Source organism: Podarcis bocagei, assembly GCF_964188305.1.
Source record: "Podarcis bocagei genome assembly, chromosome: 3".
Lineage (NCBI taxonomy): Eukaryota > Metazoa > Chordata > Lepidosauria > Squamata > Lacertidae > Podarcis > Podarcis bocagei.
Genome location: NC_138127.1, coordinates 103,835,720 through 103,861,906, shown reverse-complemented (window position 1 = coordinate 103,861,906; position 26,187 = coordinate 103,835,720). Strand labels below are relative to the sequence as shown.

The 26,187-nt window shown below is 43.4% G+C and overlaps 1 protein-coding gene across 6 annotated transcripts in view; it reads right to left on the bottom strand.

Moving 5' to 3' along the window:
* Window positions 1-7,189: 7,189 nt before the first annotated feature.
* The window catches only part of LOC308584141 (uncharacterized protein), a 26,852-nt gene continuing 7,854 nt past the window's right edge, over window positions 7,190-26,187 (bottom strand). For all 6 annotated transcript variants that reach the window (XM_081188890.1, XM_081188891.1, XM_081188886.1 and 3 more), the window contains exons 3-7: window positions 25,763-25,892; window positions 24,152-24,193; window positions 19,735-19,776; window positions 8,928-8,975; window positions 7,190-7,302 (exon numbers count right to left, since the gene is read on the bottom strand). In XM_081188890.1, coding sequence (XP_081045016.1) covers window positions 7,290-7,302; window positions 8,928-8,975; window positions 19,735-19,776; window positions 24,152-24,193; window positions 25,763-25,892 — 275 coding nt within the window. In that variant the 3' untranslated portion in view covers window positions 7,190-7,289. The remainder of the gene's footprint in view (window positions 7,303-8,927; window positions 8,976-19,734; window positions 19,777-24,151; window positions 24,194-25,762; window positions 25,893-26,187) is intronic.

Sequence of the window (26,187 nt, the reverse complement as noted above, 5' to 3'; positions counted from 1 at the left end):
ACCGAGCAATGGGAGCTCACCCCGTCGTGGGGATTCAAACTGCCGACCTTCCGATCGGCAAGCCCTAGGCTCTGTGGTTTAACCCACAGCGCCACCAGACATGGCAATTTGTCTCTATTAAGCTTGAAGAAAGATAGCAGGAGGTTTTATTTACCCTTTGATGTCAGTCTTTTGGTAGCACTGATCCGTTTTCAAGGTTCTAAAGCTTTTTAGTTGGAGAAATCAGAAGGAAAACCCTCATAGCTCCATCCCTGGACTGAAAGTCCCCTGTACTCATGCATTTTAGACTCTTGAAAATCAAAATTCTAAAAGGAAATGAGATTCCCCACTTCCTTTTTTTTTAATTGCTAATTACAATAACTTAAAACAAACAGAGTAAACAACATCAACAAAACAAAAAAGAACTAAAGAAGAAAGAAAAACAGCCACAAATGAAAAAGGAAAAATATCAATCCATAATACAAAAGTCCAAACCAAAATTACATATAATATTGACTTCCCTCCACTCGTATATGATTCCCTTGTCTCATTTTAAGTTTGATTGTTGTGTTATTAATATTATTTTACCTTTATACCTCTTATAACCAATTCCTTCTTATCTTTACTTTGCAAACTTCATTCATTGCATACCAATATATTTATACCATAACAACATTTTTTCATATACTCCTTTACACAATCCCACTCCTCTATCAGTTTTTGGTCTGTTTGTCCTCTTATCACAGCCGTAAGTCTTGCCAAAACTATATATTCACAAAATTTAGTTTGTTGCTCTCTTATTGAGGGGATCCCCACCCCCTTCCAGTTTTTTGCTATAAGCATTCTGGCAGCAGCTGTTGCAAATAAGAATACTTTTTTCTTAGTTGCAGGAATGTCGTTTGTTATTATTCTCAAAAGGAACGCTTCTGGTTTTTTATTACATGACATTTTAAGCATTTTTAAAAGTTCCTCTTGTATAGTACTCCAAAATTGTTTAATATGCATGCATTCCCACCATATATGGTACATCGTTCCGGTTTCTTTTTTGCATCTCCAACACGTATTAGATTTTGATTTATTTGTTTTAGCCAATTTAACCGGGGTTAAGTAACATTGGTATAACATTTTCATTATATTTTCTCTGATTGTGAAGCATGCTGTAAACTTAATATCATGTTTCCACAATTTTTCCTGTTGTTCCAATTGAATTGCGTGACCTATATTGAATTGTATGATCTAGATATAGAGACTCCCGACTTCCATTGCTTGGAAGTAAATTGAAACATCATGGAAGGCAATTGAAATAGCAATGGTCCCACAGACATAGCCCACTCCCAAATTAATGCAAACATAAAAGGCCTGAGGTGGTTTGAGGTGTATTAGCAATATAGTGCAGGGGGGAAATGATGTACAAGAGGGGAAATATACATATATATACTGTATTTTTTGCTCTATAAGACTCACTTTTTCCCTCCTAAAAAGTAAGGGGAAATGTGTGTGTGGTGTAGTGGTTAAAAGTGGTAGATTTGTAATCTGGGGAACTGGGTTCACTTCCCTGCTCCTCCACATGCAGCTGCAGGGTGACCTTGGGCCAATCACACTTCTTTGAAGTCTCTCAGCCCCACTCACCTCACAGAGTGTTTGTTGTGGGGGAGGAAGGGAAAGGAGAATGTTAGCTGCTTTGAGACTCCTTAAAGGGAGTGAAAGGCGAGATATCAAATCCAAACTACTACTACTACTCCTCTTCTTCTTCTTCTTCTTCTTCTTCTTCTTCTTCTTCTTCTGGAGCGAATGCAGGCTGCGCAGCTATCACAGAAGCCTGAACAGCAAGAGGGATTGCTGCTTTCACTGCGCAGCGATCCCTCTTGCTGTTCTGGCTTCTGAGATTCAGAATATTTTTTTTCTTGTTTTCCTCCTCCAAAAGGTAGGTGCGTCTTGTGGTCTTGTGTGTCTTATAGAGCGAAAAATACGGTGTTTGTGTGTGTGTGTGTGTGTGTGTGTGTGTAGTTCTTCGTTTGCATTATGAAAACATTTTACAGGACTTGGGGGCAGGGAGAGTTGTTAGCAAATATAACTGCCATCTCAGATATCTGAAGCTACTCCCTTTTTTTACTTTTTTTACTTCTTTTTTTTTTACAGCAGATTGGTATCAATTTAGAGTGGTGCCCCGCAAGACGAATGCCTCGCAAGACGGAAAACTCGCTAGACAAAAGAGTTTTCCGTTTTGGAGGTGCTTCGCAAAATGAATTTCCTATGGGCTTGCTTCGCAAGACGACAATGTCTTGCAAGTTCCTGCTGGTTTTTCCCCCCTCCCCCCTTTTTCTAAGCCGCTTATCAGCTGATCCGATCAGCAGATAAGCTGCTAAAAGCCGCTAAAAGCCACTAATAGCGCTAATAGCGCTAATCCACTAATCCGTCAATGGGCTTGCTTCGCAAGACGAAAAAACCGCTAGACGAAGAGAATCACAGAACGGATTCTTTTTGTCTTGCGAGGCACCACTGTATTGTACACACAAACAAGTCAGTGGGATGCAACGGGCTACTCACTTTTTACAGCAAAGTTTCTTTCTAGTGCAGCTTCCAATCAAGATTGCAGGATATTTACAAGCTAGGGAGCTTGTAGGACGGACGCAGTGGCCTTTGTGATGCGCACATTTTCTCCTATTGTTTATCAGAGTGAATCCTGCACAAATGAAGGTGGGGCAATCTTTCTAAAATAATAGTAACAATAATAATCATCTCCTCACACACTTTTCTGTCGTCTTCCTGATTTCAGAAAGTTTCATATGCATGATGTTTGTCAGTGTTCCCGCCAGCATTTCTCCTACTTTATTATTTTCATGACTTAATTTCTATATATAACTGAATGCAACTGATTCCATTTCTGCTTCTTTGCTGCACTTTAAATACTGTTGCACGTTTTTCAGTCACTTTAAATTGTACACGGGTTTTGATTTTCCTCCGAAGCAAAACTAAAAGCTGGAGACGAAAGTTCAAAATCAAGCAAATAAATAGATAAATAAACTAACCACAGAAGCTTATGGGTCAGTATTGCAATTATGATTAGACTTTAGAAAGTCACATTATGGGTGCTTTCTTCATGCTGAGTTTGAATTCCTAAGGCCTTTTGGTGTGGGGCTGTCTGGGTGGTGTCTGGTGATCAGGGCTGTCTTTAGCAGATGTGACGCCAGGGTGCAAATAGCCGCTCAGCGCCTCCAAATTACCACGGATCGGGGGGGGGGGCGAAGCTGTGCACTGCCAGCCACTGGGGGTGGGGTGCAACTCTTCCCCATGCCTCTGTGGGAGAGCAATCCCTGCAGAGGTTTGGGAGGGAAAGCTGCGTGCCTCCCAGCCATATAGTTGGCGGGGCGCAGCTTCCATCCTAAGCCTCTGCAGGGATTGCTCAACTCCCACGGAGGCTTGGGAGGCAAGTTGCATGCCCACCAGCCATATGGTTGATGGGGCACAGCTGGTGGGATACGTAGGACAAGGGGAGGCCGCCAGCAAAGCTGCACAGCTCCCCCACTCAGTGGGATGCCCCTGAGAGGCTGGCGCCCTGGCTCAATGCACCACTAAGCCGCATGGGAAAGATGGCTCTGCTGGTGATGAAGTGGCTGTACTCGCCTCCATGCCTATGAGGTTTACCTTTAGTGAAGCAGCTGCCTTGGGTGAGGGAAGCCAGAGAGGTGATACCCCCATAGGCTCATAGGCTCACTATCCAACCTGCTGCCTCTGATGCTGGTTTCTGATGAGATCTCACAATATTTCACTGCACTCTCATGAGATCTCATTAGTCTCTGCTTTGTGGGTGCCACCAAGCAGCTCAGGTAAGGGGGGGCTTCAGCAGCAGCACAACAGCACCTTCCAGTTTCACCTCAGGTGGCAAAATGAGACCTCAGGTATAGGGCAGTATATCAATTCAATACATAAATACTCCCGGATCCCCATCTATCTCTATCTCTAGAATCAACGACAACACCTTGAAGATCCTGGGGCCCAGGGAAATTAGGCTGGCCTCAACTAGAGCCAGGGCCTTTTTGGCCAGGGCCCCGGCCTGGTGGAACACTCTCCCACAAGAGACCAGGGCCCTGTGGGATTTGACATCTTTCCACAGGGCCTGCAAGAGGGAGCTGTTCTGCTAGGCCTTTGGGCAGGATGCAGTTTGTCTTACTTTCCTTTGCATAAAACAAGCCCAAAGGAGGCCCCCAACCTAAGGTTACCAGATCCTTTTCAATGAATCTGGGGACACTTATTGTTTGCTACATACATGTAAATGCTGAGAAAGCTGCAAATCCAGGGACTATCCCCGGGAAACAGGGGTGTCTGGCAACCTTACACCAACCCGCTCACAGGTCCTTGTATGATCAGTGGAAACAATTGGTCCTGGCAAGTATTAACTGCTCTCAGTTCCAACCTGATAATTGCCGCCTGCCCAGATTTTAACTTGTCTGAATTAATTTTAAGATGTATTTTAATTAATTGATGTCTGTTTTTATGCATATTATGTTGTTTTTATGATGTTAGCTGCTCTGAGCCCGGCCTCAGCTGGGGAGGGTGGGATACAAATAAAAAATTATTATTATTATCATCATCATCATCATAGAATTTTAAACAAATTTTCAGCTTGTCAATAAACTGTGGTGCACAGAACTGGATACAGGATTTCAGATATGGTCTGACCAAGGCAGAATAGAGTAGTACTATTACTTCCCTTGATCTGGACACTAGACTTCTGTTGATGCAGTCAAAAATTTCCTTAGCTTTTTTCCTTTTCTTTGTCTTTTTGCTACTGCATTATTCTGTTGACTCTTGTTAAGCTTGTGGTCTACTAAGACCCCTAGATCTGTTTCACATGCAGCGCAGTTGAGTCCCCCATCCAATATTTGAGCACCTGATTATTTATGCCTATTGTGTAGAACCTTACATTTGTCCCTAATTGAAATTCATTTTGTTGGTTTTGGCCCAGTTCTCCAATCTGTTAAGGCCATCTTGAATCGTGGTTTTGTCCTCTGAGGTATCAACTACCTCTCCTAGTTTGGTGTCATCTGCAGATTCGATGAACATTCCTTCTATTCCTTCATACAAGTAATTTATAAAGGTGTTGAATAGCACAGAAGCCAAGAAATAATCATGCAACACACCACTTTTCCCACACATTAGATATCAATGTAACAACTACCATCAAATACAGCTCTCCTATGCTAGGGTGCAATCCTATGCTAGGGTGCAATCCTATGCCTGGTTACCTAGAAGTAAGTTCTGATCAAAATTGGTAGGCTTTACTTTGCTGTTAATAAATGCAAATTCAGACTGTTAGATGGGGAAGATTTTGAGTCAGTGCAAAATAGCACTTATAGTGCTTTACGTAGGAGGGAAACCAAAAGCACTACATGCATTTACCATACATTTCTTAGGGTCTTTCTTTCTTTCTTTCTTTCTTTCTTTCTTTCTTTCTTTCTTTCTTTCTTAGGAGAAACTTACCTGGCTCAATAAAAAGCACCAGGAAGAAGACAGAAAAGAGTATATAACAGATCTTCATAGCGATGGAAAATTAGCAGTGGATATTTGTCTGGGAAACCTGCATCTGAGGGGACAAGGATTACAGAAGATGGAAGCAACTGTGACTTAGTTGAGCCTCTTAAGTTTAGGAAATGTGTATTGGTATATTTTGCTAGTTCCACAGCCCTTCAGTAGGAAGTTCTTTCATGAGCTACCCACCGTGACAGCCAAATGGAGACATGTTGTCCAGAGGCAATATGGTTCTGAAAACAAGATGCTAGAGGCAAGCAAGGCGTGGTGTTGTCAATGACCTTCATGCTTTGCTTGGGCACAGAAGTAATTTGTGAGTCACTCTTGTAATCCTCCCAAACTCCCCTTGCTGATATCACAGAGAATATTGTCACTGGGGCGTTTAAGGGTCTCTGCTTTGTTCTCGTCTTTACTGCCTTTTCTGCAATGAAAATGTTAACCCTCCCCCCACTCTCTCCTACTTAGCAGTATCCATGTATCCACGTAGTTTTCAGAAATGTTCTTAGCTGCTTTTATCTGTCACAATGCATTCAATGTTTCCATTGGGGGAGGAAGCTCCTCTGCTCTCCTTTGTTCCATTGAAGTCCCCAAGAGGGTCTGCTTTAGGCACTTATTCTCCTCTCCCTTCCCTCCCTCTGTAGTCTCCTTAGGAGGTCTCATTAAATCCTATTGCTTTCAGTACCACCTATATACAATACCCAGCTCTATATAGAATCACAGAATTTTAGAGTTGGAAATGACCCCAAGGGTCATCTAGTCCAATCCCCTGCAATACAGGATTTTCTACCACATCATACATGACAGATGGCCATCCAACCTCTGCTTAAAAACCTTCAGTGAAGGAGAATCCACCACCTTCCGAGGGAGTCCATTCTGCTGTCAAAGGCCAAACAGAGACTCCATTTCCTCAGGGTCTTACGAAAGGATAATATTAAACAACAATTGGTGAACTCCTTTTGCCAGTCCACAATAGAAAGTGTCCTTTCATATTGTATCACAGTGTAATATGCTGGCTTGACAGTCACGGACAGAAAGTCTCTACAGAGGGTGGTGAATACAGCACATGATATCATGGGCTGTCCCTTGTGTCCGCTAGATGACATCGCAAGGGATCGTTGCCTTAGGAGAGTGAGAAAAATTCTCAGGGATGACTCACACCCCGGCCATCACCTCTTTAATCTTCTACCCTCGGGCAGGAGATATAGAAATATAATCAGCCGTACCAACAGGCTAAAAAATAGCTTCTAACTGTGGGCTGTTAGGCTGTTGAATGGAAAATAACATAGTGAAATTGACTTGCGAGATGGTGTGTTGTTCGATAAGAGTGAGTGTTTGGGTGGGAGGGAGGCTCATTTACTTTCATTGTACACAGGTTGTACAACGACAATAAAGGTATCATCATCATAAGAAGAAAGTTCTTCCTGATGTTTTGCTAGAATCTCTTTTCTTTGTAACTTGAATCCATTGGTTCGACTCCTAGCCTCTGGAGCAGGAGAGGGCAAGCTTGCTCCATCTTCCATGTTACAAACCTTTAGATATTACATATCTACCCCAGACCTGTCTCCCTGCATCTATTCTCTTATCAACCCCAGCAAAAACACCATATGATTTTGTCTCTGTCCATTCATGAGCAACTCAACAACTGGGGTTATTTCCTTGCCAAAAAATAAGACAACATGGATCTTTTTATAACTACAATTTATTTTGAACAAAGAAAAAAATCAGGAAGGTGAACCAGGACTCTTTGATTATTTCATTCTTGATATGAATCTGAGCTTTGCTTACAATCCACCCCTGTAAAAAGAAATAAGGGAGAAATGATATTGAGATCCACATAAGTATGGGACTAAAGTTCATTCTATCCTATTTCTCTGTGGATTTTTAAGGGCAAATCCATATAGCTCCTCAGAAATCTGGGCATAGATCATTACATCAGGGGAAATGGCTTGCAAAAATGTGCATATTAGTCAAAACTGTAAACAAAAATGTCTTTTTCCGGAGAAATTTGCACTAAAATGTTGGTGAATATTCAGGGGAATTTGTTATGGCAAAATTCTGCAGAAATATGGAGTAATGAATGTAATTTTGATTTTGTTTTTTAAGAGAAACTGAAAAGACCGAAATCGACAGATCCATCTGTCCCTAGTAGCAAGTCCACTTGGGAGTGGCAGATCTTGATAAGGAGAATTGTACATGAAATACATAAAATCAGTGGGGTTTTTCTGGGGGGACTCAGGGGTACGCAGACCCCTCAACATTTTGTGAATCTAAGTTTGGCCTCATTCAATATGAGTAGGAAAATGAGAGTACCCCTAAACATATTTTTTTAGAAAAAAGCAGTGCATAAAATGCATGTGTGACATATAAAACTTCCAAGGAGAGCTTCAGAAAGATGTGTCACTTTCTGTGGGACTGGCTTCATCTGTTTCAGTTGTGCATCAACAGAGCTCTGCTCACTAGCTGGCTGCTATGAAGAGATTATTTAAAAAGAAAAGACTCAGGCATCCCTTAAAAGGTAAAGGTAAAGGACCCTTGATAGTTAAGTCCAGTTGCAGAGGACTCTGGGGTTCCAGCACTCATCTCGCTTTACAGGCCGAGGGAGCTGGTGTTGGTCCACAGACAGTTTTTCCGGGTCATGTGGCCAGCATGACTAAGCCGCTTCTGGCGCAACAGAACACCGAAACTAGAGCACCAAACGGAAATGCTGTTTACCTTCCTGCCACAGCAGTACCTATTTATCTACTTGTACTGGCATGCTTTCGAACTGCTAGGTTGGCAGGAGCTGGGACCGAGCAATGGGAGCTCCCCCCATTGCGGGGATTCGAACCGCCGACCTTCTGATTGGCAAGCCCAAGAGGCTCAGTGGTTTAGACCACTGAAGGAGTGACTCCACCTCCATCATTCTACCTGGACACTGAGGTCCAGTGCCGAGGGCCTTCTGGCAGTTCTCTCACTGCGAGAAGCCAAGTTACAGGGAACCAGGCAGACGGCCTTCTCGGTAGTGGCGCCCGCCCGCCCAGATGTCAAAAAGAACAACAACTACCAGACTTTTAGAAGACATCTGAAATCCTGTTTAGGGAAGCTTTTAATGTATGATGCATTACTGTATTTTGATATTATGTTGGAAGCCACCCAGAGTCTCTGGGGAAGCCCAGACAGATGGGTGGGGTATAAATAACATATTATTATTATTATTATTATTATTATTATTATTATTATTATTATTATTATTATTATTATTATTTAGACCACAGCACCTCAGGCATCACTTAGGACACCTCGTATTGGGGATCCACAAGAGAATGGGAACAGGGCCATGTTCAGATCCCAGAAAAAATTCCAGTTCTGGTCTGGGTACATTGGATCAGGCATGCTAACGTGGAGTCACAGCTCCAGATTCCTTCCCCACACCTACTCACGTGTGATGAGAGCTGCTGTGCTCAATTCTGACGGAAACAGTGTGTTTTCTGCAAACAAAAAACAAAAAAAAAACAGATAGGGGAATATAGGCAGAAATGGAATGGTGGCTTATTATTGTCATTCTCATTTACTATTTTAAAATGTTCAGATTAGAAAATATCAGAACTTTCTACAGAAAACAAACAAACGAAAACCCATACTTTTAATATAACATCACGACACTAGATGATGATCAATGTATAGTGGTTAAAGATTTCGTTCAGAAGGGACTTCCGGTCGGCGCCAGCGTTAATGGCGGTCCCCTAAAATCACAGGCGCTGAAGCCTGTGAACAAGGAGACTCGGTGGGCACCAGAAGCGCCCCCCCTTACTGCAGAAAGAGCCTTTTTAAAGGCTCTGGAACGGCATCGGGAGAGCGCGGTGCTGAGAGTCGCTACCCAGCCCGCAGAGTGAAGCCGCGTCGCCATTGACGGAGAGCGCCGATTCCTTTCTGTAAATCTGAAACTGAAAAACCTGTGAGTAAGACTGAACGCTAATTTGGAACTCTTTAAAAGAAAATTTGGCTGAAAACGGGGAAGGTAAAAATTAAGGAAGTCTGCCTCCCCCTGACTACATGACAGCTAAAGCACCGGAATTTTAAAGCTGCATCCGCATGAAACATTCCTTGACTATTTAACCTGACATTGGACTTAGATCTCCCCTCTAGCAAGCAGGATAGAGGGGAGGAAAAAAGGGACAATAAGAACTGCATGACTTATTTAAAAGGGAAAAATCTTCTGCTGCCTTAATACCCTGAAACGGACTGCCAAGCAAGACAATAGAGCACTGGACTGTCTTTAAATTCTTGGGAAAGTTACATGGTTGAAGTTTCCTTTGCTACAAAGTTTTTAGACCTTGTGGCTACAGTATATTGGAGCATGTTGAAATAGTATCTATTGGAAAAGTACTGTAACATATATTTACAAGCCTCCTGATATACTTGTCTTCAACTTTTTTGTCTCCGTACTTGGACATTTTGCTTTGCTCCCCCTAGAGGGCTAAAGTAACGGTTGTAACAGTCTAGGACAGTGTAATTTTCCACCAGGGGACTGTTTTCGTGGGAACGACCTTGGGACATGAGTGGCCCAGCAGAAGAGATAACCACCAGAGCCAAAGCCAAGCAACAACAACACCAGCAACAGCAACAAAAGAAAAGAGGCTCAATTACAGGCGTAATTCCTACAGGAACAACAGGACAAGAAAAAGTGACAGCTGCCTCCATGGAGTCAGTGACACAAGCGTTACTCAAGATAAATCAATCTTTGGAAACCTTGACAAAGCAGAGTACAGAAAACACACAGAAATTAACAGAACTAACAGCAAGACTGGACATGAACACAGAATCTATAAACAGGCTGGTTCAAGAAAATTCTGCAACACGTAAGATTGCAGAGGAAGCTAGAACTATTGCTGGAGAGACTCAAGAGAACTTAGAACCGATTGCTAAAAAGGTTCATGAACATGATGTAACTCTGGCTTTGTGGGAACTACAGAGAAAGGAAAGAAATCTGAAATTGAGATTGATTCCCGAGAACGAAGGAGACAACCTCGCGGAGTTTTTAACACAAGAGTTTGCTAATTTCTGGGAAGACTTGGAGGAGGAAGAATTTAAGATAACAACAGCATTTAGACTGGGCAGAAGACTGAACAGAAAGACCCCGAGGGACTGCCTGATTATCCTTAGATCTAAGGAAGAAAGAGATAAAATATTAAAATTACATTACCAAAAGGCCTTGCAAATTGAAAATTCATCCATACAGATTTTTAAAGACATCCCTAAACATATCTTGGAGTTGAGAACCTCTTATTTAAGGGAAAAAAATCCTTAAATAAGAGACATGGGGGAATGATTAATGGACTTCAATGTCTGTACACTAATGCACAAAGCATGGGAAATAAACAAGATGAGCTTGAGCTCTTGGTACAGCAAACTAAATATGACATAATAGGCATCACTGAAACCTGGTGGGATAAGTCCCACGATTGGAATGTAATAATGGGGGGATACAATCTATTTCAGAGAAACAGACCAGACAAGAAAGGAGGAGGAGTGGCGTTATATGTCAGGGATGTGTATACCTGTGAAGAGATCCAAGATTTAGAACCTCAAAGCCAAAGTGAGAGCATTTGGGTCAAAATTAAGGGAGAGAAGAATAACAGAGACCTCATTGTGGGAGTTTACTATAGATCCCCAAGCCAAACGGAGGACATAGATGATGCCTTCCTGGAACAGATGGCCAAGCATGCAAAAGGAAGGGAGATAGTAGTAATGGGGGACTTCAATTACCCGGATATTTGTTGGACGTCAAACTCAGCCAAGAGCATAAGGTCAAACAGATTCCTCACTGGCCTTGCAGACAACTTCATTGTCCAGAAAGTGGGAGAAGCAACAAGAGGAACAGCGATTTTAGATCTGGTCCTAACCAATGTTGATGACCTGGTTAGTGGGGTAGATGTGGATGGATCATTAGGCGCGAGTGATCATGCTCTTCTGAAGTTTACTATACAGCGGAAAGGAGCAGCCAAGCATACTAGGACTCAATTTCTTGACTTTAAGAAAGCTGACTTCATAAAACTTAGGGAAGTGCTGGGTGAGATCCCATGGACAGCAATACTAAAAGGAAAGGGAGTTCATGATGGCTGGGAGTTTGTTAAGAGGGAGATAGTAAAAGCACAACGTCAGGCAATACCAATGAGACGGAAACATGGAAGGTGCCTAAAGAAGCCAGGGTGGCTATCTAAAGAACTTTTAACTGAATTAAGATTAAAAAAGGATGTGTACAAAAAATGGAAAAGGGGGGAAACCACCAAAGAGGAATTCAAACAAATAGCCAGCACGTGTAGACACAAAGTCAGAAAAGCTAAAGCACAGAATGAACTCAGGCTTGCTAGAGAGGTTAAAAGCAACAAAAAAGGCTTTTATGGGTATGTTCGTAGCAAAAGGAAGAACAAAGAAACAGTGGGGTCACTCAGAGGAGAAGATGGTGAAATGCAAACAGGGGACACAGAAAGGGCTGAACTCCTCAATGCCTTCTTTGCCTCAGTCTTCTCCGATAAAGAAAACAATGCCCGACCTGAAGAATTTGGAGCAAATGATTCAGCAAACGAAACACAGCCCAGAATAACTAAGGAGATAGTACAAGAATATTTGGCTAGTTTAGATGTATTCAAGTCTCCAGGGCCAGATGAACTGCATCCAACAGTATTAAAAGAACTGGCAGATGTGATCTCAGAACCACTGGCAGTCATCTTTGAGAATTCCTGGAGAACAGGCGAAGTCCCGGCAGACTGGAGGAGGGCAAATGTTGTCCCTATTTTCAAAAAGGGGAAAAGAGAGGACCCAAATAATTACTGCCCAGTCAGTCTGACATCAATACCAGGGAAGATTCTGGAGCAGATAATTAAGCAAACAGTCTGTGAGCACCTAGAAAGGAATGCTGTGATCATCAATAGTCAGCATGGATTTCTGAAAAATAAGTCATGTCAGACTAACCTGATCTCGTTTTTTGACAGAATTACAAGCCTGGTAGATGAAGGGAATGCAGTGGATGTAGCCTACCTTGATTTCAGCAAGGCATTTGACAAGGTGCCCCATGATATTCTTGTAAAGAAGCTGGTAAAATGCGGTCTTGACTCTGCTACCACTCAGTGGATTTGTAACTGGCTGACTGACCGAACCCAAAGGGTGCTCATCAATGGTTCCTCTTCATCCTGGAGAAGAGTGACTAGTGGGGTGCCACAGGGTTCTGTCTTGGGCCCGGTCTTATTCAACATCTTTATCAACGACTTGGATGATGGACTCAAGGGCATCCTGATCAAATTTGCAGATGACACCAAACTGGGAGGGGTGGCTAACACCCCAGAGGACAGGATCACACTTCAAAACGACCTTGACAGATTAGAGAACTGGGCAAAAACAAACAAAATGAATTTTATCAGGGAGAAATGCAAAGTATTGCACTTGGGCAAAAAAAATGAGAGGCACAAATACAAGATGGGTGACACCTGGCTTGAGAGCAGTACATGTGAAAAGGATCTAGGAGTCTTGGTTGACCACAAACTTGACATGAGCCAACAGTGTGACGCGGCAGCTAAAAAAGCCAATGCAATTCTGGGCTGCATCAATAGGAGTATAGCATCTAGATCAAGGGAAGTAATAGTGCCACTGTATTCTGCTCTGGTCAGACCACACCTGGAGTACTGTGTCCAGTTCTGGGCACCACAATTCAAGAAGGACACTGACAAACTGGAACGTGTCCAGAGGAGGGCAACCAAAATGGTCAAAGGCCTGGAAACGATGCCTTATGAGGAACGGCTAAGGGAGCTGGGCATGTTTAGCCTGGAGAAGAGGAGGTTAAGGGGTGATATGATAGCCATGTTCAAATATATAAAAGGATGTCACGTAGAGGAGGGAGAAAGGTTGTTTTCTGCTGCTCCAGAGAAGCGGACACGGAGCAATGGATGCAAACTACAAGAAAGAAAATTCCACCTAAACATTAGGAAGAACTTCCTGACAGTAAGAGCTGTTCGACAGTGGAATTTGCTGCCAAGGAGTGTGGTGGAGTCTCCTACTTTGGAGTTCTTTAAGCAGAGGCTTCACAACCATATGTCAGGAGTGCTCTGATGGTGTTTCCTGCTTGGCAGGGGGTTGGACTCGATGGCCCTTGTGGTCTCTTCCAACTCTATGATTCTATGATTCTATGATTCTATGAACCTTTTATAAGGATCTGGTCTACCTGCTGAAGAAAAACATCATTCCTTTCAGGTGGGAGTTCCCACAAGGCCTGTCTTTTGACTACAAGGGAAAGAAGGTGAAAATAAAGACAATACAAGACAAAGAGAGGTTCCTGGAAAGAAACCAAGAGGACCTACAGAAGGGAACTGTGGACCCAATTGCAGAACAAAGGAGAGCACTAGATATTTTGAACTTATCGTTTGGACTTAACCTACCACCATCAGAGGAAGAGCAACAACTGGGAGCAGTTGGAGGAACAACGGAAAAGTAACAAGATGGCCCTGCAATTCCTTAGTTGGAATTGTAATGGGCTCAATATGCCTTTGAAGAGACGACAAGTTTTTCATATTTTGAAAAGAGAACTGGATTTGATATGTGTACAAGAAACCCATGTAACCAGAGCACACAGGAAACTACTCATGAATAAAAGATTAGGACAAGAATTCATTTCATCGGACAAAGTTAAGAAAAGAGGAGTTGTGATTTATGTAAAAGAGAAATGGGTTCCAAAAATGATGTTTAAAGATGAACAAGGAAGATATTTGGCAGTTGAAATACAAGTACAAGGAGAAAATTTTTTAATAGTTGGAGTTTATGCACCAAATGAAGGCAAGGTGGAATTCTTCAAGAAACTTCATGAAACTCTGATGGACTATTTGGATTATAATATGATAATTATGGGAGACATGAATGGTGTGGTTTCTACAAATATGGACAAAGCACAAAGACTGACAATTTCAAAGGAAGGGAGACTTCCGAAGACTTTTTTTGAAATGACTGAAAACATGGACTTAATAGACATATGGAGAACAAGGAACCCTCTTGAGAGAGAAGGAACATTCTTTTCTCAAGCAATGATGACCTGGACCAGAATTGATCAAATCTGGATCACTAGTGGGATGGCTCCAAAGATTAAGAAGATAGAAATCTGCCCAAAAACTTGCTCCGACCATAACGCCGTAAAGATGGAAATGAAACTTACAACAACTGGTCAATTTAGATGGAGGATGAATGACACCCTGTTTAGAGACAAGGAGGTCCACATGAAGGCCCAAAAAACTTTAAAGGACTATTTTGAAATAAATCTAAAGGCCGATGTGGAAAAAAGAGTGATCTGGGACGCAAGTAAAGCTGTGATGCGAGGTTTTTTGATTCAACAAAACTTGATAAAGAAGAGAAAGCAGAATGAGAAGAAGGAAAAGATCTTGGAAAAGATAAAAGGAGAGAAAAAACTAAGATCAAAACCAAAGTCCCAGGAGATCTTGAGAGAGATTAAGCTATACCAGACACAATACATGGAATTGATGAATCAAGAGATTGAGTGGAAGCTAAAGCAAATGAAACAAAAGACATTCGAATCGGCAGACAAATGTGGCAAACTTCTGGCATGGCAATTGAAGAAAAGGCAGAAACTAAATACAGTTACAAGCCTAGAAGTGGATGGAAAGAACATATCTAAACCCAATGAGATTAGAAACTGTTTTCTGAGCTATTTTAAAAAACTTTATTCTCAAGGACCACAAAATGAAGAGGACATAGATAAATTCCTTAATAAATATGGATTACAAAAAAATCTCTCATCAAAGCAAGGTGGACTTAAACCAGAGAATAACAGAACAAGAGATAGAAGGGGCCATTCAGGACATGCAATTGGGCAAATCTCCAGGACCAGATGGACTGACTTCCAGATATTACAAATCTTTGAAGGAGTGGTTGGTTCAACCGTTAAAGGAAGTCTGCAACGAGATTTTAGAGGGGAAAAAGGCACCAGAATCGTGGAAAGAAGCGTATATTTCACTCATACCAAAGACAGAGACTGAAAAGACTCAACTTAAGAACTACCACCCAATATCATTACTTAATGTGGATTACAAAATCTTTGCAGACATTTTGGCGAAAAGATTTAAAAGAGTGTTGATGGAGAAGATTCATAGGGACCAAGCAGGCTTTCTCCCAAAGAGGCATTTATCAGACAATGTAAGGAATGTAATAGACATCTTGGAACGGCTAGAGGTGAATATAAACACCAAAGCAGTGTTGATTTTTGTGGACGCGGAGAAAGCCTTTGATAATATCTCTTGGAGCTTTATGAAAAAGAATCTTCATGGGATGGGGGTAGGCCAAGGTTTTGAGAATGGTATGGGTGCGATATACTCTGAACAAAAAGCTAAGCTGATTGTAAATAATGTGATAACGGAGGAACTTAAGATAGAAAAAGGAACACGACAGGGGTGCCCAATTTCCCCATTGCTTTTCATTTCTGTTCTGGAGGTGTTGCTGAATATGATTAGAAATGACCAGCAGGTTAAAGGTGTACAGGTCGGGGTTAAACATTACAAGTTAAAGGTCTTTGCAGATGACCTAGTATTGACCTTACAAGAGCCAGACACTAGTACGAAAAGGGTGTTGGAGATAATCCAACAATTTGGTCAGGTAGCCGGATTTAAACTGAACAAACAAAAAACTAAAGTACTAGAAAAAAACTTAACAGATACGGAGAAGGAGAAATTTCAAGAAGAGACAGGTTTGACAGTGGTTAAGAACGTGAAATACCTAGGGGTTTATTTGACATCTAAGAATTTGAACTTGTATAAGGACAACTATGAAAAATGCTGGTCAGAAATTTAAAAAGACCTAGAAATATGGTCAAATTTGAAATTGTCAATGTTAGGCCGAATTGCAGTGATTAAGATGAATGTATTGCCTAGAATGTTGTTTTTGTTTCAAACTTTGCAGATTCTTGACAAGATGGACTGTTTCAAGAGGTGGCAAAAAGATATTGCGAAATTTGTCTGGCAGGGCAAAAAGCCCAGAATAAAATTTAAAGTACTTACAGACGCAAAAGAAAGAGGGGGATTTGCCCTGCCGGACTTAAAACTGTACTATGAAGCAGCAGCGTTTTGCTGGCTAAAAGAGTGGATGCTCCTCGAGAACACAGATATCTTGGATTTAGAAGGTTTTAATAATACATTTGGTTGGCATGCATATCTATGGTATGATAAAATCAAAGTGCATAGGGCCTTTAAGAATCACATTGTCAGAAAAGCGTTGTTTAATGTATGGATAAGATACAAAGACTTGTTGGAAAATAAAACCCCTAGATGGCTGTCACCTTTGGAGGCTAAGGCAGTGAAGAAACTCAATATGGAGGCCGGATGGCCAAAGTATTGGGAAATTTTGGAACAAGATGGAGATAAATTGAAATTACAGAGTCATGAGAAATTGAAACCAAAAGTACAAGATTGGCTCCATTATTACCAAATAATGGAGGTCTACAAACAAGATAGGAAAATTGGCTTCCAGGTGGAAAAATCAAAATTAGAGACTGAACTGTTAGAACCCAATACTAAGAATCTGTCAAGAATGTATAACTTGCTGCTGAAATGGAATACACAAGATGAAACAGTTAAATTGGCTATGATTAAGTGGGCACAGGACATTGGTCATAACATTATGTTTGCTGACTGGGAATGGTTGTGGAACACCGGTATAAAATTCATGGCATGTAATGCCTTAAAGGAAAACATTATGAAAATGATCTACAGGTGGTACATGACCCCAGTCAAGCTAGCAAAAATTTACCATTTGCCTGACAATAAGTGTTGGAAGTGTAAAGAAACTGAAGGTACTTTCTATCACCTTTGGTGGACGTGCCCGAAGATTAAGGCTTTCTGGGAAATGATATATAATGAAATGAAAAAGGTACTTAAATGTACTTTTCCTAAGAAACCAGAGGCCTTTCTCTTGGGCATAGTCAAACAATTGGTGTCAAAGAAAGACAGAATTTTCTTTATGTACGCTACGACAGCAGCAAGAATACTCATCGCAAAGTATTGGAAGACACAATGGCACATGTAGTGATGGACTACATGACATTGGCTGAGATGACTGGCAGAATCCGTGATCAGGGAAAGGAGACGGCGGAAGAAGAATGGAAGAAATTTAAAATCTATCTTAAGGACTATCATAAACTTGATGAATGTTAGAATGTCGAGGTTTTGAGAAAGAAAGGGTTACAGCGATATAAGATTAGACGGAAGGAAAGATTAAGAGGACAGAGGCTTGACAGAAATATCTAGAAGTTGCTAAAAAACTGGACATTGGGATGCAGAAAGGGGAGGTATGGGGGAGTCTGAGAAACAAGGTTTATGAAAAAAAGGTTATGAAACTATACGTGTTTGTATGTCTTTTTATACGTTTGTATTGTTTTAAAAATTTTGTAAAACCAATAAAAAATTTTATTAAAAAAAAAAAGATTTCGTTCAGAAAAAGGCTTGGGTAAATGAAAAAGACCTGCATGTCTCTGAAAGAGCAGGTGCTTGGAACACGACTTATCTCAGAAGGTAATAAAGTCAGTTTTCAAGGGGCCACAACAATGAACCTTGCTGCTAGTGGACACAAGGTGAATAGTAGCCAAGAAAATCATCAGCCATGGAAAAAATATTTTATTTTTTATTTATTTCATTAAATTTATACATTGGTCAATTGTAAAAAAAAAAAAACCCCTCAAAGAGCGGTACCTATTTATCTACTTGCACTTTGACGTGATTTCGAACTCCTAGGTTGGCAGGAGCAGGGAGCGAGTAATGGGAGCTCACCCCGTCATGGGGATTCAAACTGCCAACCTTCTGATCAGCAAGCCCTAGGCTCTGTGGTTTAACCCACAGAACCACCTGCATCCCTTGGAATGTTTTAACAGGTGCCAAAAAGTGTACAATGAAGACACCTGCTTCAATAGGCAGGGAGTTCCAAAGGGTAGGAACTAACCAATCGAGTTCTTACAAATACAGAATGCAGGTATTACAAGACAACTTAGTAATGTCAGTTCTGCTGATTGGAATGGTTGAGTGGGCACATGTGGGGTAAGACAATTTTGTAGGTAAACTGGTCCCAAGTTGTTAAGGACTTTATATGCTAATAGTAACACCTTGAACCTGGTCCAGTAGCAAATTGGCAAAAAGTGCAGATCCCTGAGCACAGGTGTTATATAGTGACAAAGGTCATTCTTTGTGGTGGCCAAGGAGGGGACTAAGGAAGGAGGCTGGCTCTTAGGTAGATGTGACTTAATGGGTACAAAAAAGGAAGAGAGAAATAGTTGTTGGGCTCCGGATCAAAGGATAAGGCAACTCCTTTCATCTCATGATATAACTTTTAATATTTACTTTTGGTTCTCAGATTGCATGTATGCATATCCCTGTCCTACAGAATTGTTCTCATCCCATGTTTTATAGCATGGGTAGACAAACTAAGGCGTGGGGGCTGGATCCAGCCCAGTCGCCTTCTCAATCCGACCCACGAACAGTCTGGGAATCAGCATGTTTTTACATAAGTAGAATGTGTTCTTTTATTTAAAATGAATCACTGGGTGATTTGTGGGGCCTGCCTGGTGTTTTGACATGAGCAGAATGTGTGCTTTTATTTAAAATGCAGCTCTGGGTTATTTGTTGGGCATAGAAATTCGTTCGTGTGGGTTTTTCCCCTCCAAAATATAGTCCGCCCCCCCACAAGGTCTGAGGGACAGTGGACCAGCCCCCTGCTGAAAAGGTTTGCTGACCCCTGTTTTATAGATTTCTTTGACAACAAATTTTGACATTTGTGTTCAATTGGATCATCCTTGGACTCATGGTTGTGTTGTTTTTGGAACACAGCAGTTTTGTTATCTCTGCATTCCTGAAGGGAGATCCACAGGGCTGAGAAGGCCCAGCAGATCTCTGGTTTTGTTGGGGGGTTCCCAACTAGTCCCCATCCACAGATCTGCCAAAGACACATTGCAGTATCTTCCGTAACCCTGCAGTGTCTCAGCCAACAGAGCTGAGCTTGTTGGATCTTATGTCAGTGTAAACCCTGAAAATGGGCATTCCAAGGGCATGGTGGGGTTGAGAAAGGAGGGAAAGGGGGCTTATTCTGGCTCCTAAACCATGTGCCCTGGGAACCTGGCATAAACTGAACAGGCAAAGAGGGTAGTCTAATGCAAAAGTCACAATAGAAATCAGTCGGCATGGCCCAATACTTAGCAACTGGGCACAGTCTCACCTGGTGGCCCCATCAGAATGAGATTTGACGTGTTCTTTCTTCCTGAAATGGGAAACAGTTGATTGCCTTTTAGCCAACCAGCCGAACACATACACAAATTCATGCATGCAGAATACATTATCACAAAAACCCTGTTTATAAACAGTGGAGTGTGGTGGTTAAGGGTTAAACCTCCTGAATGTCCTACATCTGGGGAGGAGCTTCCCAGGAAGTGGAAGCTGTGTTGTTCTTTGTCTGTGTCTGTGTAAAAAGCACTTTCGATTTTGGTGGAGAGAGAGAGACACACAGCATGTGTCCAAGTTCCAATGGAACTGTTTCTTGTTTTGCTTGCTGTAAATAAACGCTGTTAGAAAGAACAGTGAGTGGACCCTTTTTTCCTTCTTCTCATACGGAAGCAACCGCTGCTCAGCTCTGCAGCTGCCTGGAAGCAGATTTATTGCACCGCGGAAGTGTGCCGGACAGGCAGTAAAGTTCACAGGTTATGGGCTGTTCATTTTGCTGCTAAGTGTGAGAAAGGAATGTTACATCCAAGTACAGCTTTGAAGTCCTGCCAGACACTGAGGCAGTCAAGATTTCGCTGGTGAGGCGGAGCTGAAGGAAGCATCTTTGAGCACCGGCCAGCAGAAGCGTGAGTAAGCTATAGCCCCGGGAAAGATGGGTCAGGCTCCAGAGGCTTTCACCTTGCCTTTTGAAAGGCTAACTGGTCCCAATTGGGATGAAGTACTGGCTGTTGGGAGAACAGCTCTGGAATTGCATGCAAACCCCACCACTTCAGGCTAGTGAGACAGTTTCTGAGGCAGAAGTGGCTGCAGCTCTGGAAAGGGATCAGAGTGTCCTGAGCATGCTGAGAGCAAGTGTGGATGCTTGGCTGTTGCCAAACCTTGAGGAGATCAAGGAGGCCTGGGTCACTTGGCAGGCACTGCAGAAGGCATGTGTAACCACAGTGGGAGCCAAAGACCAAGAGGGGGCCATGAGCCCAATGGGGGCTGAAAGCCACGTTTCTGGAAGCTGTTTTTATGCTTCAACACATCTTTGTGATGGACAGGAACAGAGGTAGAGAGCTAAGAGGAAAGCAGTCGCACGCTGTTCCTCTGGAAACTGTGCACCCAGGAGTGGGGGTGCAGGGAGAAGCTGTGAGAGCTCTGTAAAAACCTTTGTCTCCAAAAGATGTTTTCAGTGTGGAAGTACTGGCCATCTTGTGAGAGACTGTCCTGCAGAGGCACAGCAGGAAGGGCCCAAGGCTGTCTCCCAGAGCAACCAGATTAAGACCTCTGCAAAGCATAGAATCATAGAATCATAGAATCATAGAATCATAGAATCATAGAATCATAGAATCATAGAATCATAGAATCATAGAATCATAGAGTTGGAAGAGACCACAAGGGCCATCGAGTCCAACCCCCTGCCAAGCAGGAAACATCATCAGAGCACTCCTGACATGTGGTTGTCAAGCCTCTGCTTAAAGACCTCCAAAGAAGGAGACTCCACCACACTCCTTGGCAGCAAATTCATAGAATCATAGAATCATAGAATCATAGAATCCTAGAGTTGGAAGAGACCACAAGGGCCATCGAGTCCAACCCCCTGCCAAGCAGGAAACACCATCAGAGCACTCCTGACATATGGTTGTCAAGCCTCTGCTTAAAGACCTCCAAAGTAGGAGACTCCACCACACTCCTTGGCAGCAAATTCCACTGTCGAACAGCTCTTACTGTCAGGAAGTTCTTCCTAATGTTTAGGTGGAATCTTCTTTCTTGTAGTTTGGATCCATTGCTCCGTGTCCACTTCTCTGGAGCAGCAGAAAACAACCTTTCTCCCTCCTCTATGTGACATCCTTTTATATACTTGAACATGGCTATCATATCACCCCTTAACCTCCTCTTCTCCAGGCTAAGCATGCCCAGCTCCCTTAGCCGTTCCTCATAAGGCATCGTTTCCAGGCCTTTGACCATTTTGGTTGCCCTCCTCTGGACACGTTCCAGTTTGTCAGTGTCCTTCTTGAATTGTGGTGCCCAGAACTGGACACAGTACTCCAGGTGAGGTCTGACCAGAGCAGAATACAGTGGCACTATTACTTCCCTTGATCTAGATGCTATACTCCTATTGATGCAGCCCAGAATTGCATTGGCTTTTTTGGGAAGAATGCCAAAAGTTCCAACTGGGTTAAGTGCAAGGAGTCAACAACATTGTTTCATCTAGCAGCTTTGATGGCTGTTGTGAAACCCAAACAGGAAGCCAGTCTCTCATTTGTTGTTGACACTGGAGCCACGCACACTTTAGTGCCCTCAGCTGGACTTCTTCGGAACTACAAGACTGTGCAAAGTGGAAGATATGTGTCGCTGGCAGATGGAAGCAGAAGGCCACTGACTCAGTTTGGGACCCTTTATTGTTCGTTCCTAGATCATGATGTTCAGGCTTTTGTGGTTCCAGAAATAGCCAACTGCCTTTTATCCATGTCTGCTCTAGTAGCTGGTGGTTTCTGTGTTCAGTTTGCAAATAACATGTGTTATTTTTCCAGGGATGGGAAGCAGCTTTTCAGTGTTGAGTGCAAAAATAGGCTGTTCGTGGTTGAGATGCCTATTGCTGGTGATGTTACCTGAGGTAACACAGGTGCAGTGCGGAAACATCCCACCACATGATGGCTGTTCCCATCTATGGCACCGCAGACTCGCTCATTCAAGTTGGTCCTATGTCAAGAAGGCCCCAGAGTGTGCAGAGGGGTGGAAATTAAAGGGATATGATAAGTTTCTGGATTGCAGAGCCTGTAAGCAATCCAAAGTGAAAACATGCTCATATCCCAGGTCGAGCAGAGAGACAAGCAAGCCTTTTGAGCTGGTCCATGCAGATTTGTGTGGACCTATGCCAGTGGCGTCTCTGGGTGGGTCTAAATACATTTTGCTTCTCTTGGATGATTTTTCGAGGAAGTCTTGGGTTTTTTCGATAAAACACAAAGGGGAAGCCGCTGCATTGATTAAGGATTGGATCACAGTGGTAGAGTTGCAATTTTCTGCCAAATTGGTTAGCTTTCAGAGCGATAGAGGGGCGGAGTTTACTGGGTCTGCACTGCAGAGTTTCTTCCGCCAGAAGGGAATCAGTCACAGGCTGACAGCACCACACAGTCCTCAACAGATTGGTGTTGCTGAACGCAAGAACAGAACACTACAAGAGGCCGTGGCTGCCATGCTGTTTGATGCAGGACTCCCACAACACTTTGGGGCTGAATGTTGGAAATCTGCAGCTTTTGTGAAGAATCGTGTATTTAATTCAGCTGTAGGGGACACGCCCTATTTTCTGCTGCACGGTAAGAAGCCCAAAGTGCATTTCTTACGTGTTTTTGGCTGTGAGGCTTGGGTCATCATCCCAAAGGCCAAACACAGAAAGGGTGGACCAAGGTCCAGGAAGATGATCTTTGTGGGATATGAACCTGGGTCCAAAGCATGGCGGTTCACATATCCTGATGGCAATCAGTCCCGGCTGCTAGTGAGCAGTAGTGCTGAGTTTTGTGAGCAAAGTGGGTGGACATGCATACATGGTAACCCAGATGTTCTTTCAGAACAGTTTCTTGACTCAGATGAGGAGGAAGAGGAGGGAACTAAACATGTTGCTGAGGAACAGAGTCCAGAGCAAAAGAGTCCAGAGCAGGAGCAGCCCAAAACCCCTCCAAGGGGGTGGCCTAGAACTCCTCCACAGTCCACTGTCAAGTCTGAGCCAAAGAGTGAGCCGTCCTCACCCGCAGGTCTAGCTGTGAGGTTCAAAAGACGCAGCAGGTCAGAGAGGGAGTTCTCTGACACTGGGGATGGTCTGGCTGGCCCTAGTGGGTCAGAGGGGGTACCAGAGTTTACGCTGAGGAGATCAGCTAGAACCACTAAAGGTAAGCCACCTGACAGGTTTGAAGCCACAAGTGTGTGGGTTGGTGTGGCTAGGTGTGAACCTGAAACTTTGAGGATGTACAGAAGCTGCCTCAGGAAGAAGCCAGCAAATGGCATGAGGCAATGCAGAAGGAGATGAGCTCAATGGAGTCTCTAGGTGTGCTCTCCCTCACAACGTTGCCAGCTAGCAAACAGGCTGTGAGTAGCAGGTGGGTTTATCGCCTTAAACCCACAGAATCTGGAGAACCACAGTACAAGGCTAGGTTTGTTGCCAGAGGGTTCACGCAGCGGAAGAGGCTGCATTACACAGAGGTGTATGCTCCCACCTCTGTGCATGCTCTTAGCTGTTGCTGCACAAAGAGATTGGGAGATGAGCCACTTTGATGTGGGGTTGAGAAAGGAGGGAAAGGGGGCTTATTCTGGCTCCTAAACTATGTTCCTTGGGAACCTGGCATAAACTGAACAGGCAAAGAGGGTGGTCTAATGCAAAAGTCACAATAGAAATCAGTCGGCATGGCCCAATACTTAGTAACTGGGCACAGTCTCACCTGGTGGTCCCATCAGAATGAGATTTGACATGTTCTTCCTTCCTGAAATGGGAAAATAGTTGATTGCCTTGTAGCCAACCAGGCTGAACACATACACAAATTCATGCGTGCAATATACATTATCACAAAAACCCTGTTTATAAACATTCCCCCACGAAAGCAGCCAATGAATTCATTTTCACCTGCGTGATCTTCAGGTGCAGTCAATAGCTTTCACTTCTCCATAACCTTTTTAACAAATATGGCAGTTCTGTGTGATGCATTATAATCTGTACCCACCAACAGAAAGAGTTTTACTTAAAGGGGAGTCATTACTAAGTCCTAACGCCAGGGGATCCAGATAACATGTCCTTGGGTGTGATTATAGGTGACACTCTGCTAAGAAAAGTACCATGTCCTGCTCCTTAAGGAAGCTGCTTGGGTAATATCTACCCAGCCTGTTCTGATCCCTCTAGTACCTCTTCACCTCAACCAGCTGAAGAGGGAGGCTTAGCATTGGTGGGGCATAGGGCCACCTCATGAGAAGAGAAGACTCCCTGGAAAAGTCGCTGATGTTCGGAAAGATGGAGGGCACAAGGAGAAGGGGACGACAGAGGACGAGATAGTTTGACAGTGTTCTCGAAGCTACCAGCATGAGTTTGACCAAACTGCGGGAGGCTGTGGAAGACAGGAGTGCCTGGCGTGCTCTGGTCCATGGGGTCACAAAGAGTCGGACACGACTAAATGACTAAACAACAACAACAACAACAACAACAACAACAGGGCTACATTCCATGTTCTGTCCACCTCCACTCCCTTTCTTCTCCCTTTCTGCAGCTCCTCTCCAGCAGACCCTGTATTGAGAGCAGCAGTGGTGGCCAGCCGAGAAGAGAATGCCAACCACCAAGCAGAAGGCAGCCCCATCAGAAGCAGCAAGGGCTGTGCCAGCCAGGAAACATGCATAGCCATTGTCCTCTGCCCTTGTGGAACAACTCTCACCACCCCAAGCCCTCCAATCTCTGGTGCCAGTTGCAGCAGAGGGATGTGGGACGTCGCTCTCCTGTGAGAAGTGGCAGGGCTGGGTGGTCAGACACAGTTGCTGTTCCTGTTGGGAATACCCATCCTCCCTGCCAGGGCCTGATGGCCATGGGGAGAGCAAGGGTGCCTCCGCTGGCATGCCCAAGACCTCTGCCCTGTTCAGCCCCTCCCTCAGATGCTGGCAGGATTGTCAGCTCATGTAGCCAACAGAAACCACAAAGTCAAGTGCTTCAGGCAGGACATAACCATCACCTAACTGCTGATTCTGTGATAGTGTTGGGGAGCTGTCAGGGTGGCTGCAGGCGATAGTGATGTCAATGTGAATTTCAGGGCGCAGTGGATGGGGGTGCTGCTGTTACTTTCAGCTGGTTGAATGCCCTCCACCTGAGCATTCTGCAGATCTGCTAGGACATGGTTGCTGCAGCAGCTGCAGGGACTGGAAGTTGCCCCCCTCCTCCACCATCTAATTCAGGTGGTAGTGTGGGATGAGAGCTGGCTGCAGCTACATTGGTGAGTCCTGAGGGTGGGGCATAGGACGCTCAGGATCTTATGGAGCCACAGAATTGTAGATGACCCTGTGGCATCCTATCTCACCTTTTACAGCATATCTTCAAACTGTCACATTTTCCAAGCATGTCATAAAAGGGTAAGCACTTGTCCCATCGAAAACATTTACCCTTATTAATGCTTATGCAGTCATGGGAACCATAAACTTTAGAGACCACTGCAAAATGAGAGGAAGAAAGGGAAGAGTCAACCTTTATGGCTAGCATACAATAAATTGAGAACTAACTTCCTCATGAGCACCTGACTCTATTATTCAGGCATTGGATTAAGTGTGTGTGTGTGTTTGCGTGTATTGAAAGATGAGTGACGCTATAATCTGTGGTGGCTGATAAAAACTCAAACCTTCATGTGATGGGTGCAAGGTCTGAAGTGGGACTATCTGTGTGTTCTGCTGGGTGCACTGGGAGACCTCCCTTTGGATGTGAATCTCAATTGTGCAGTTTCAAATTGCA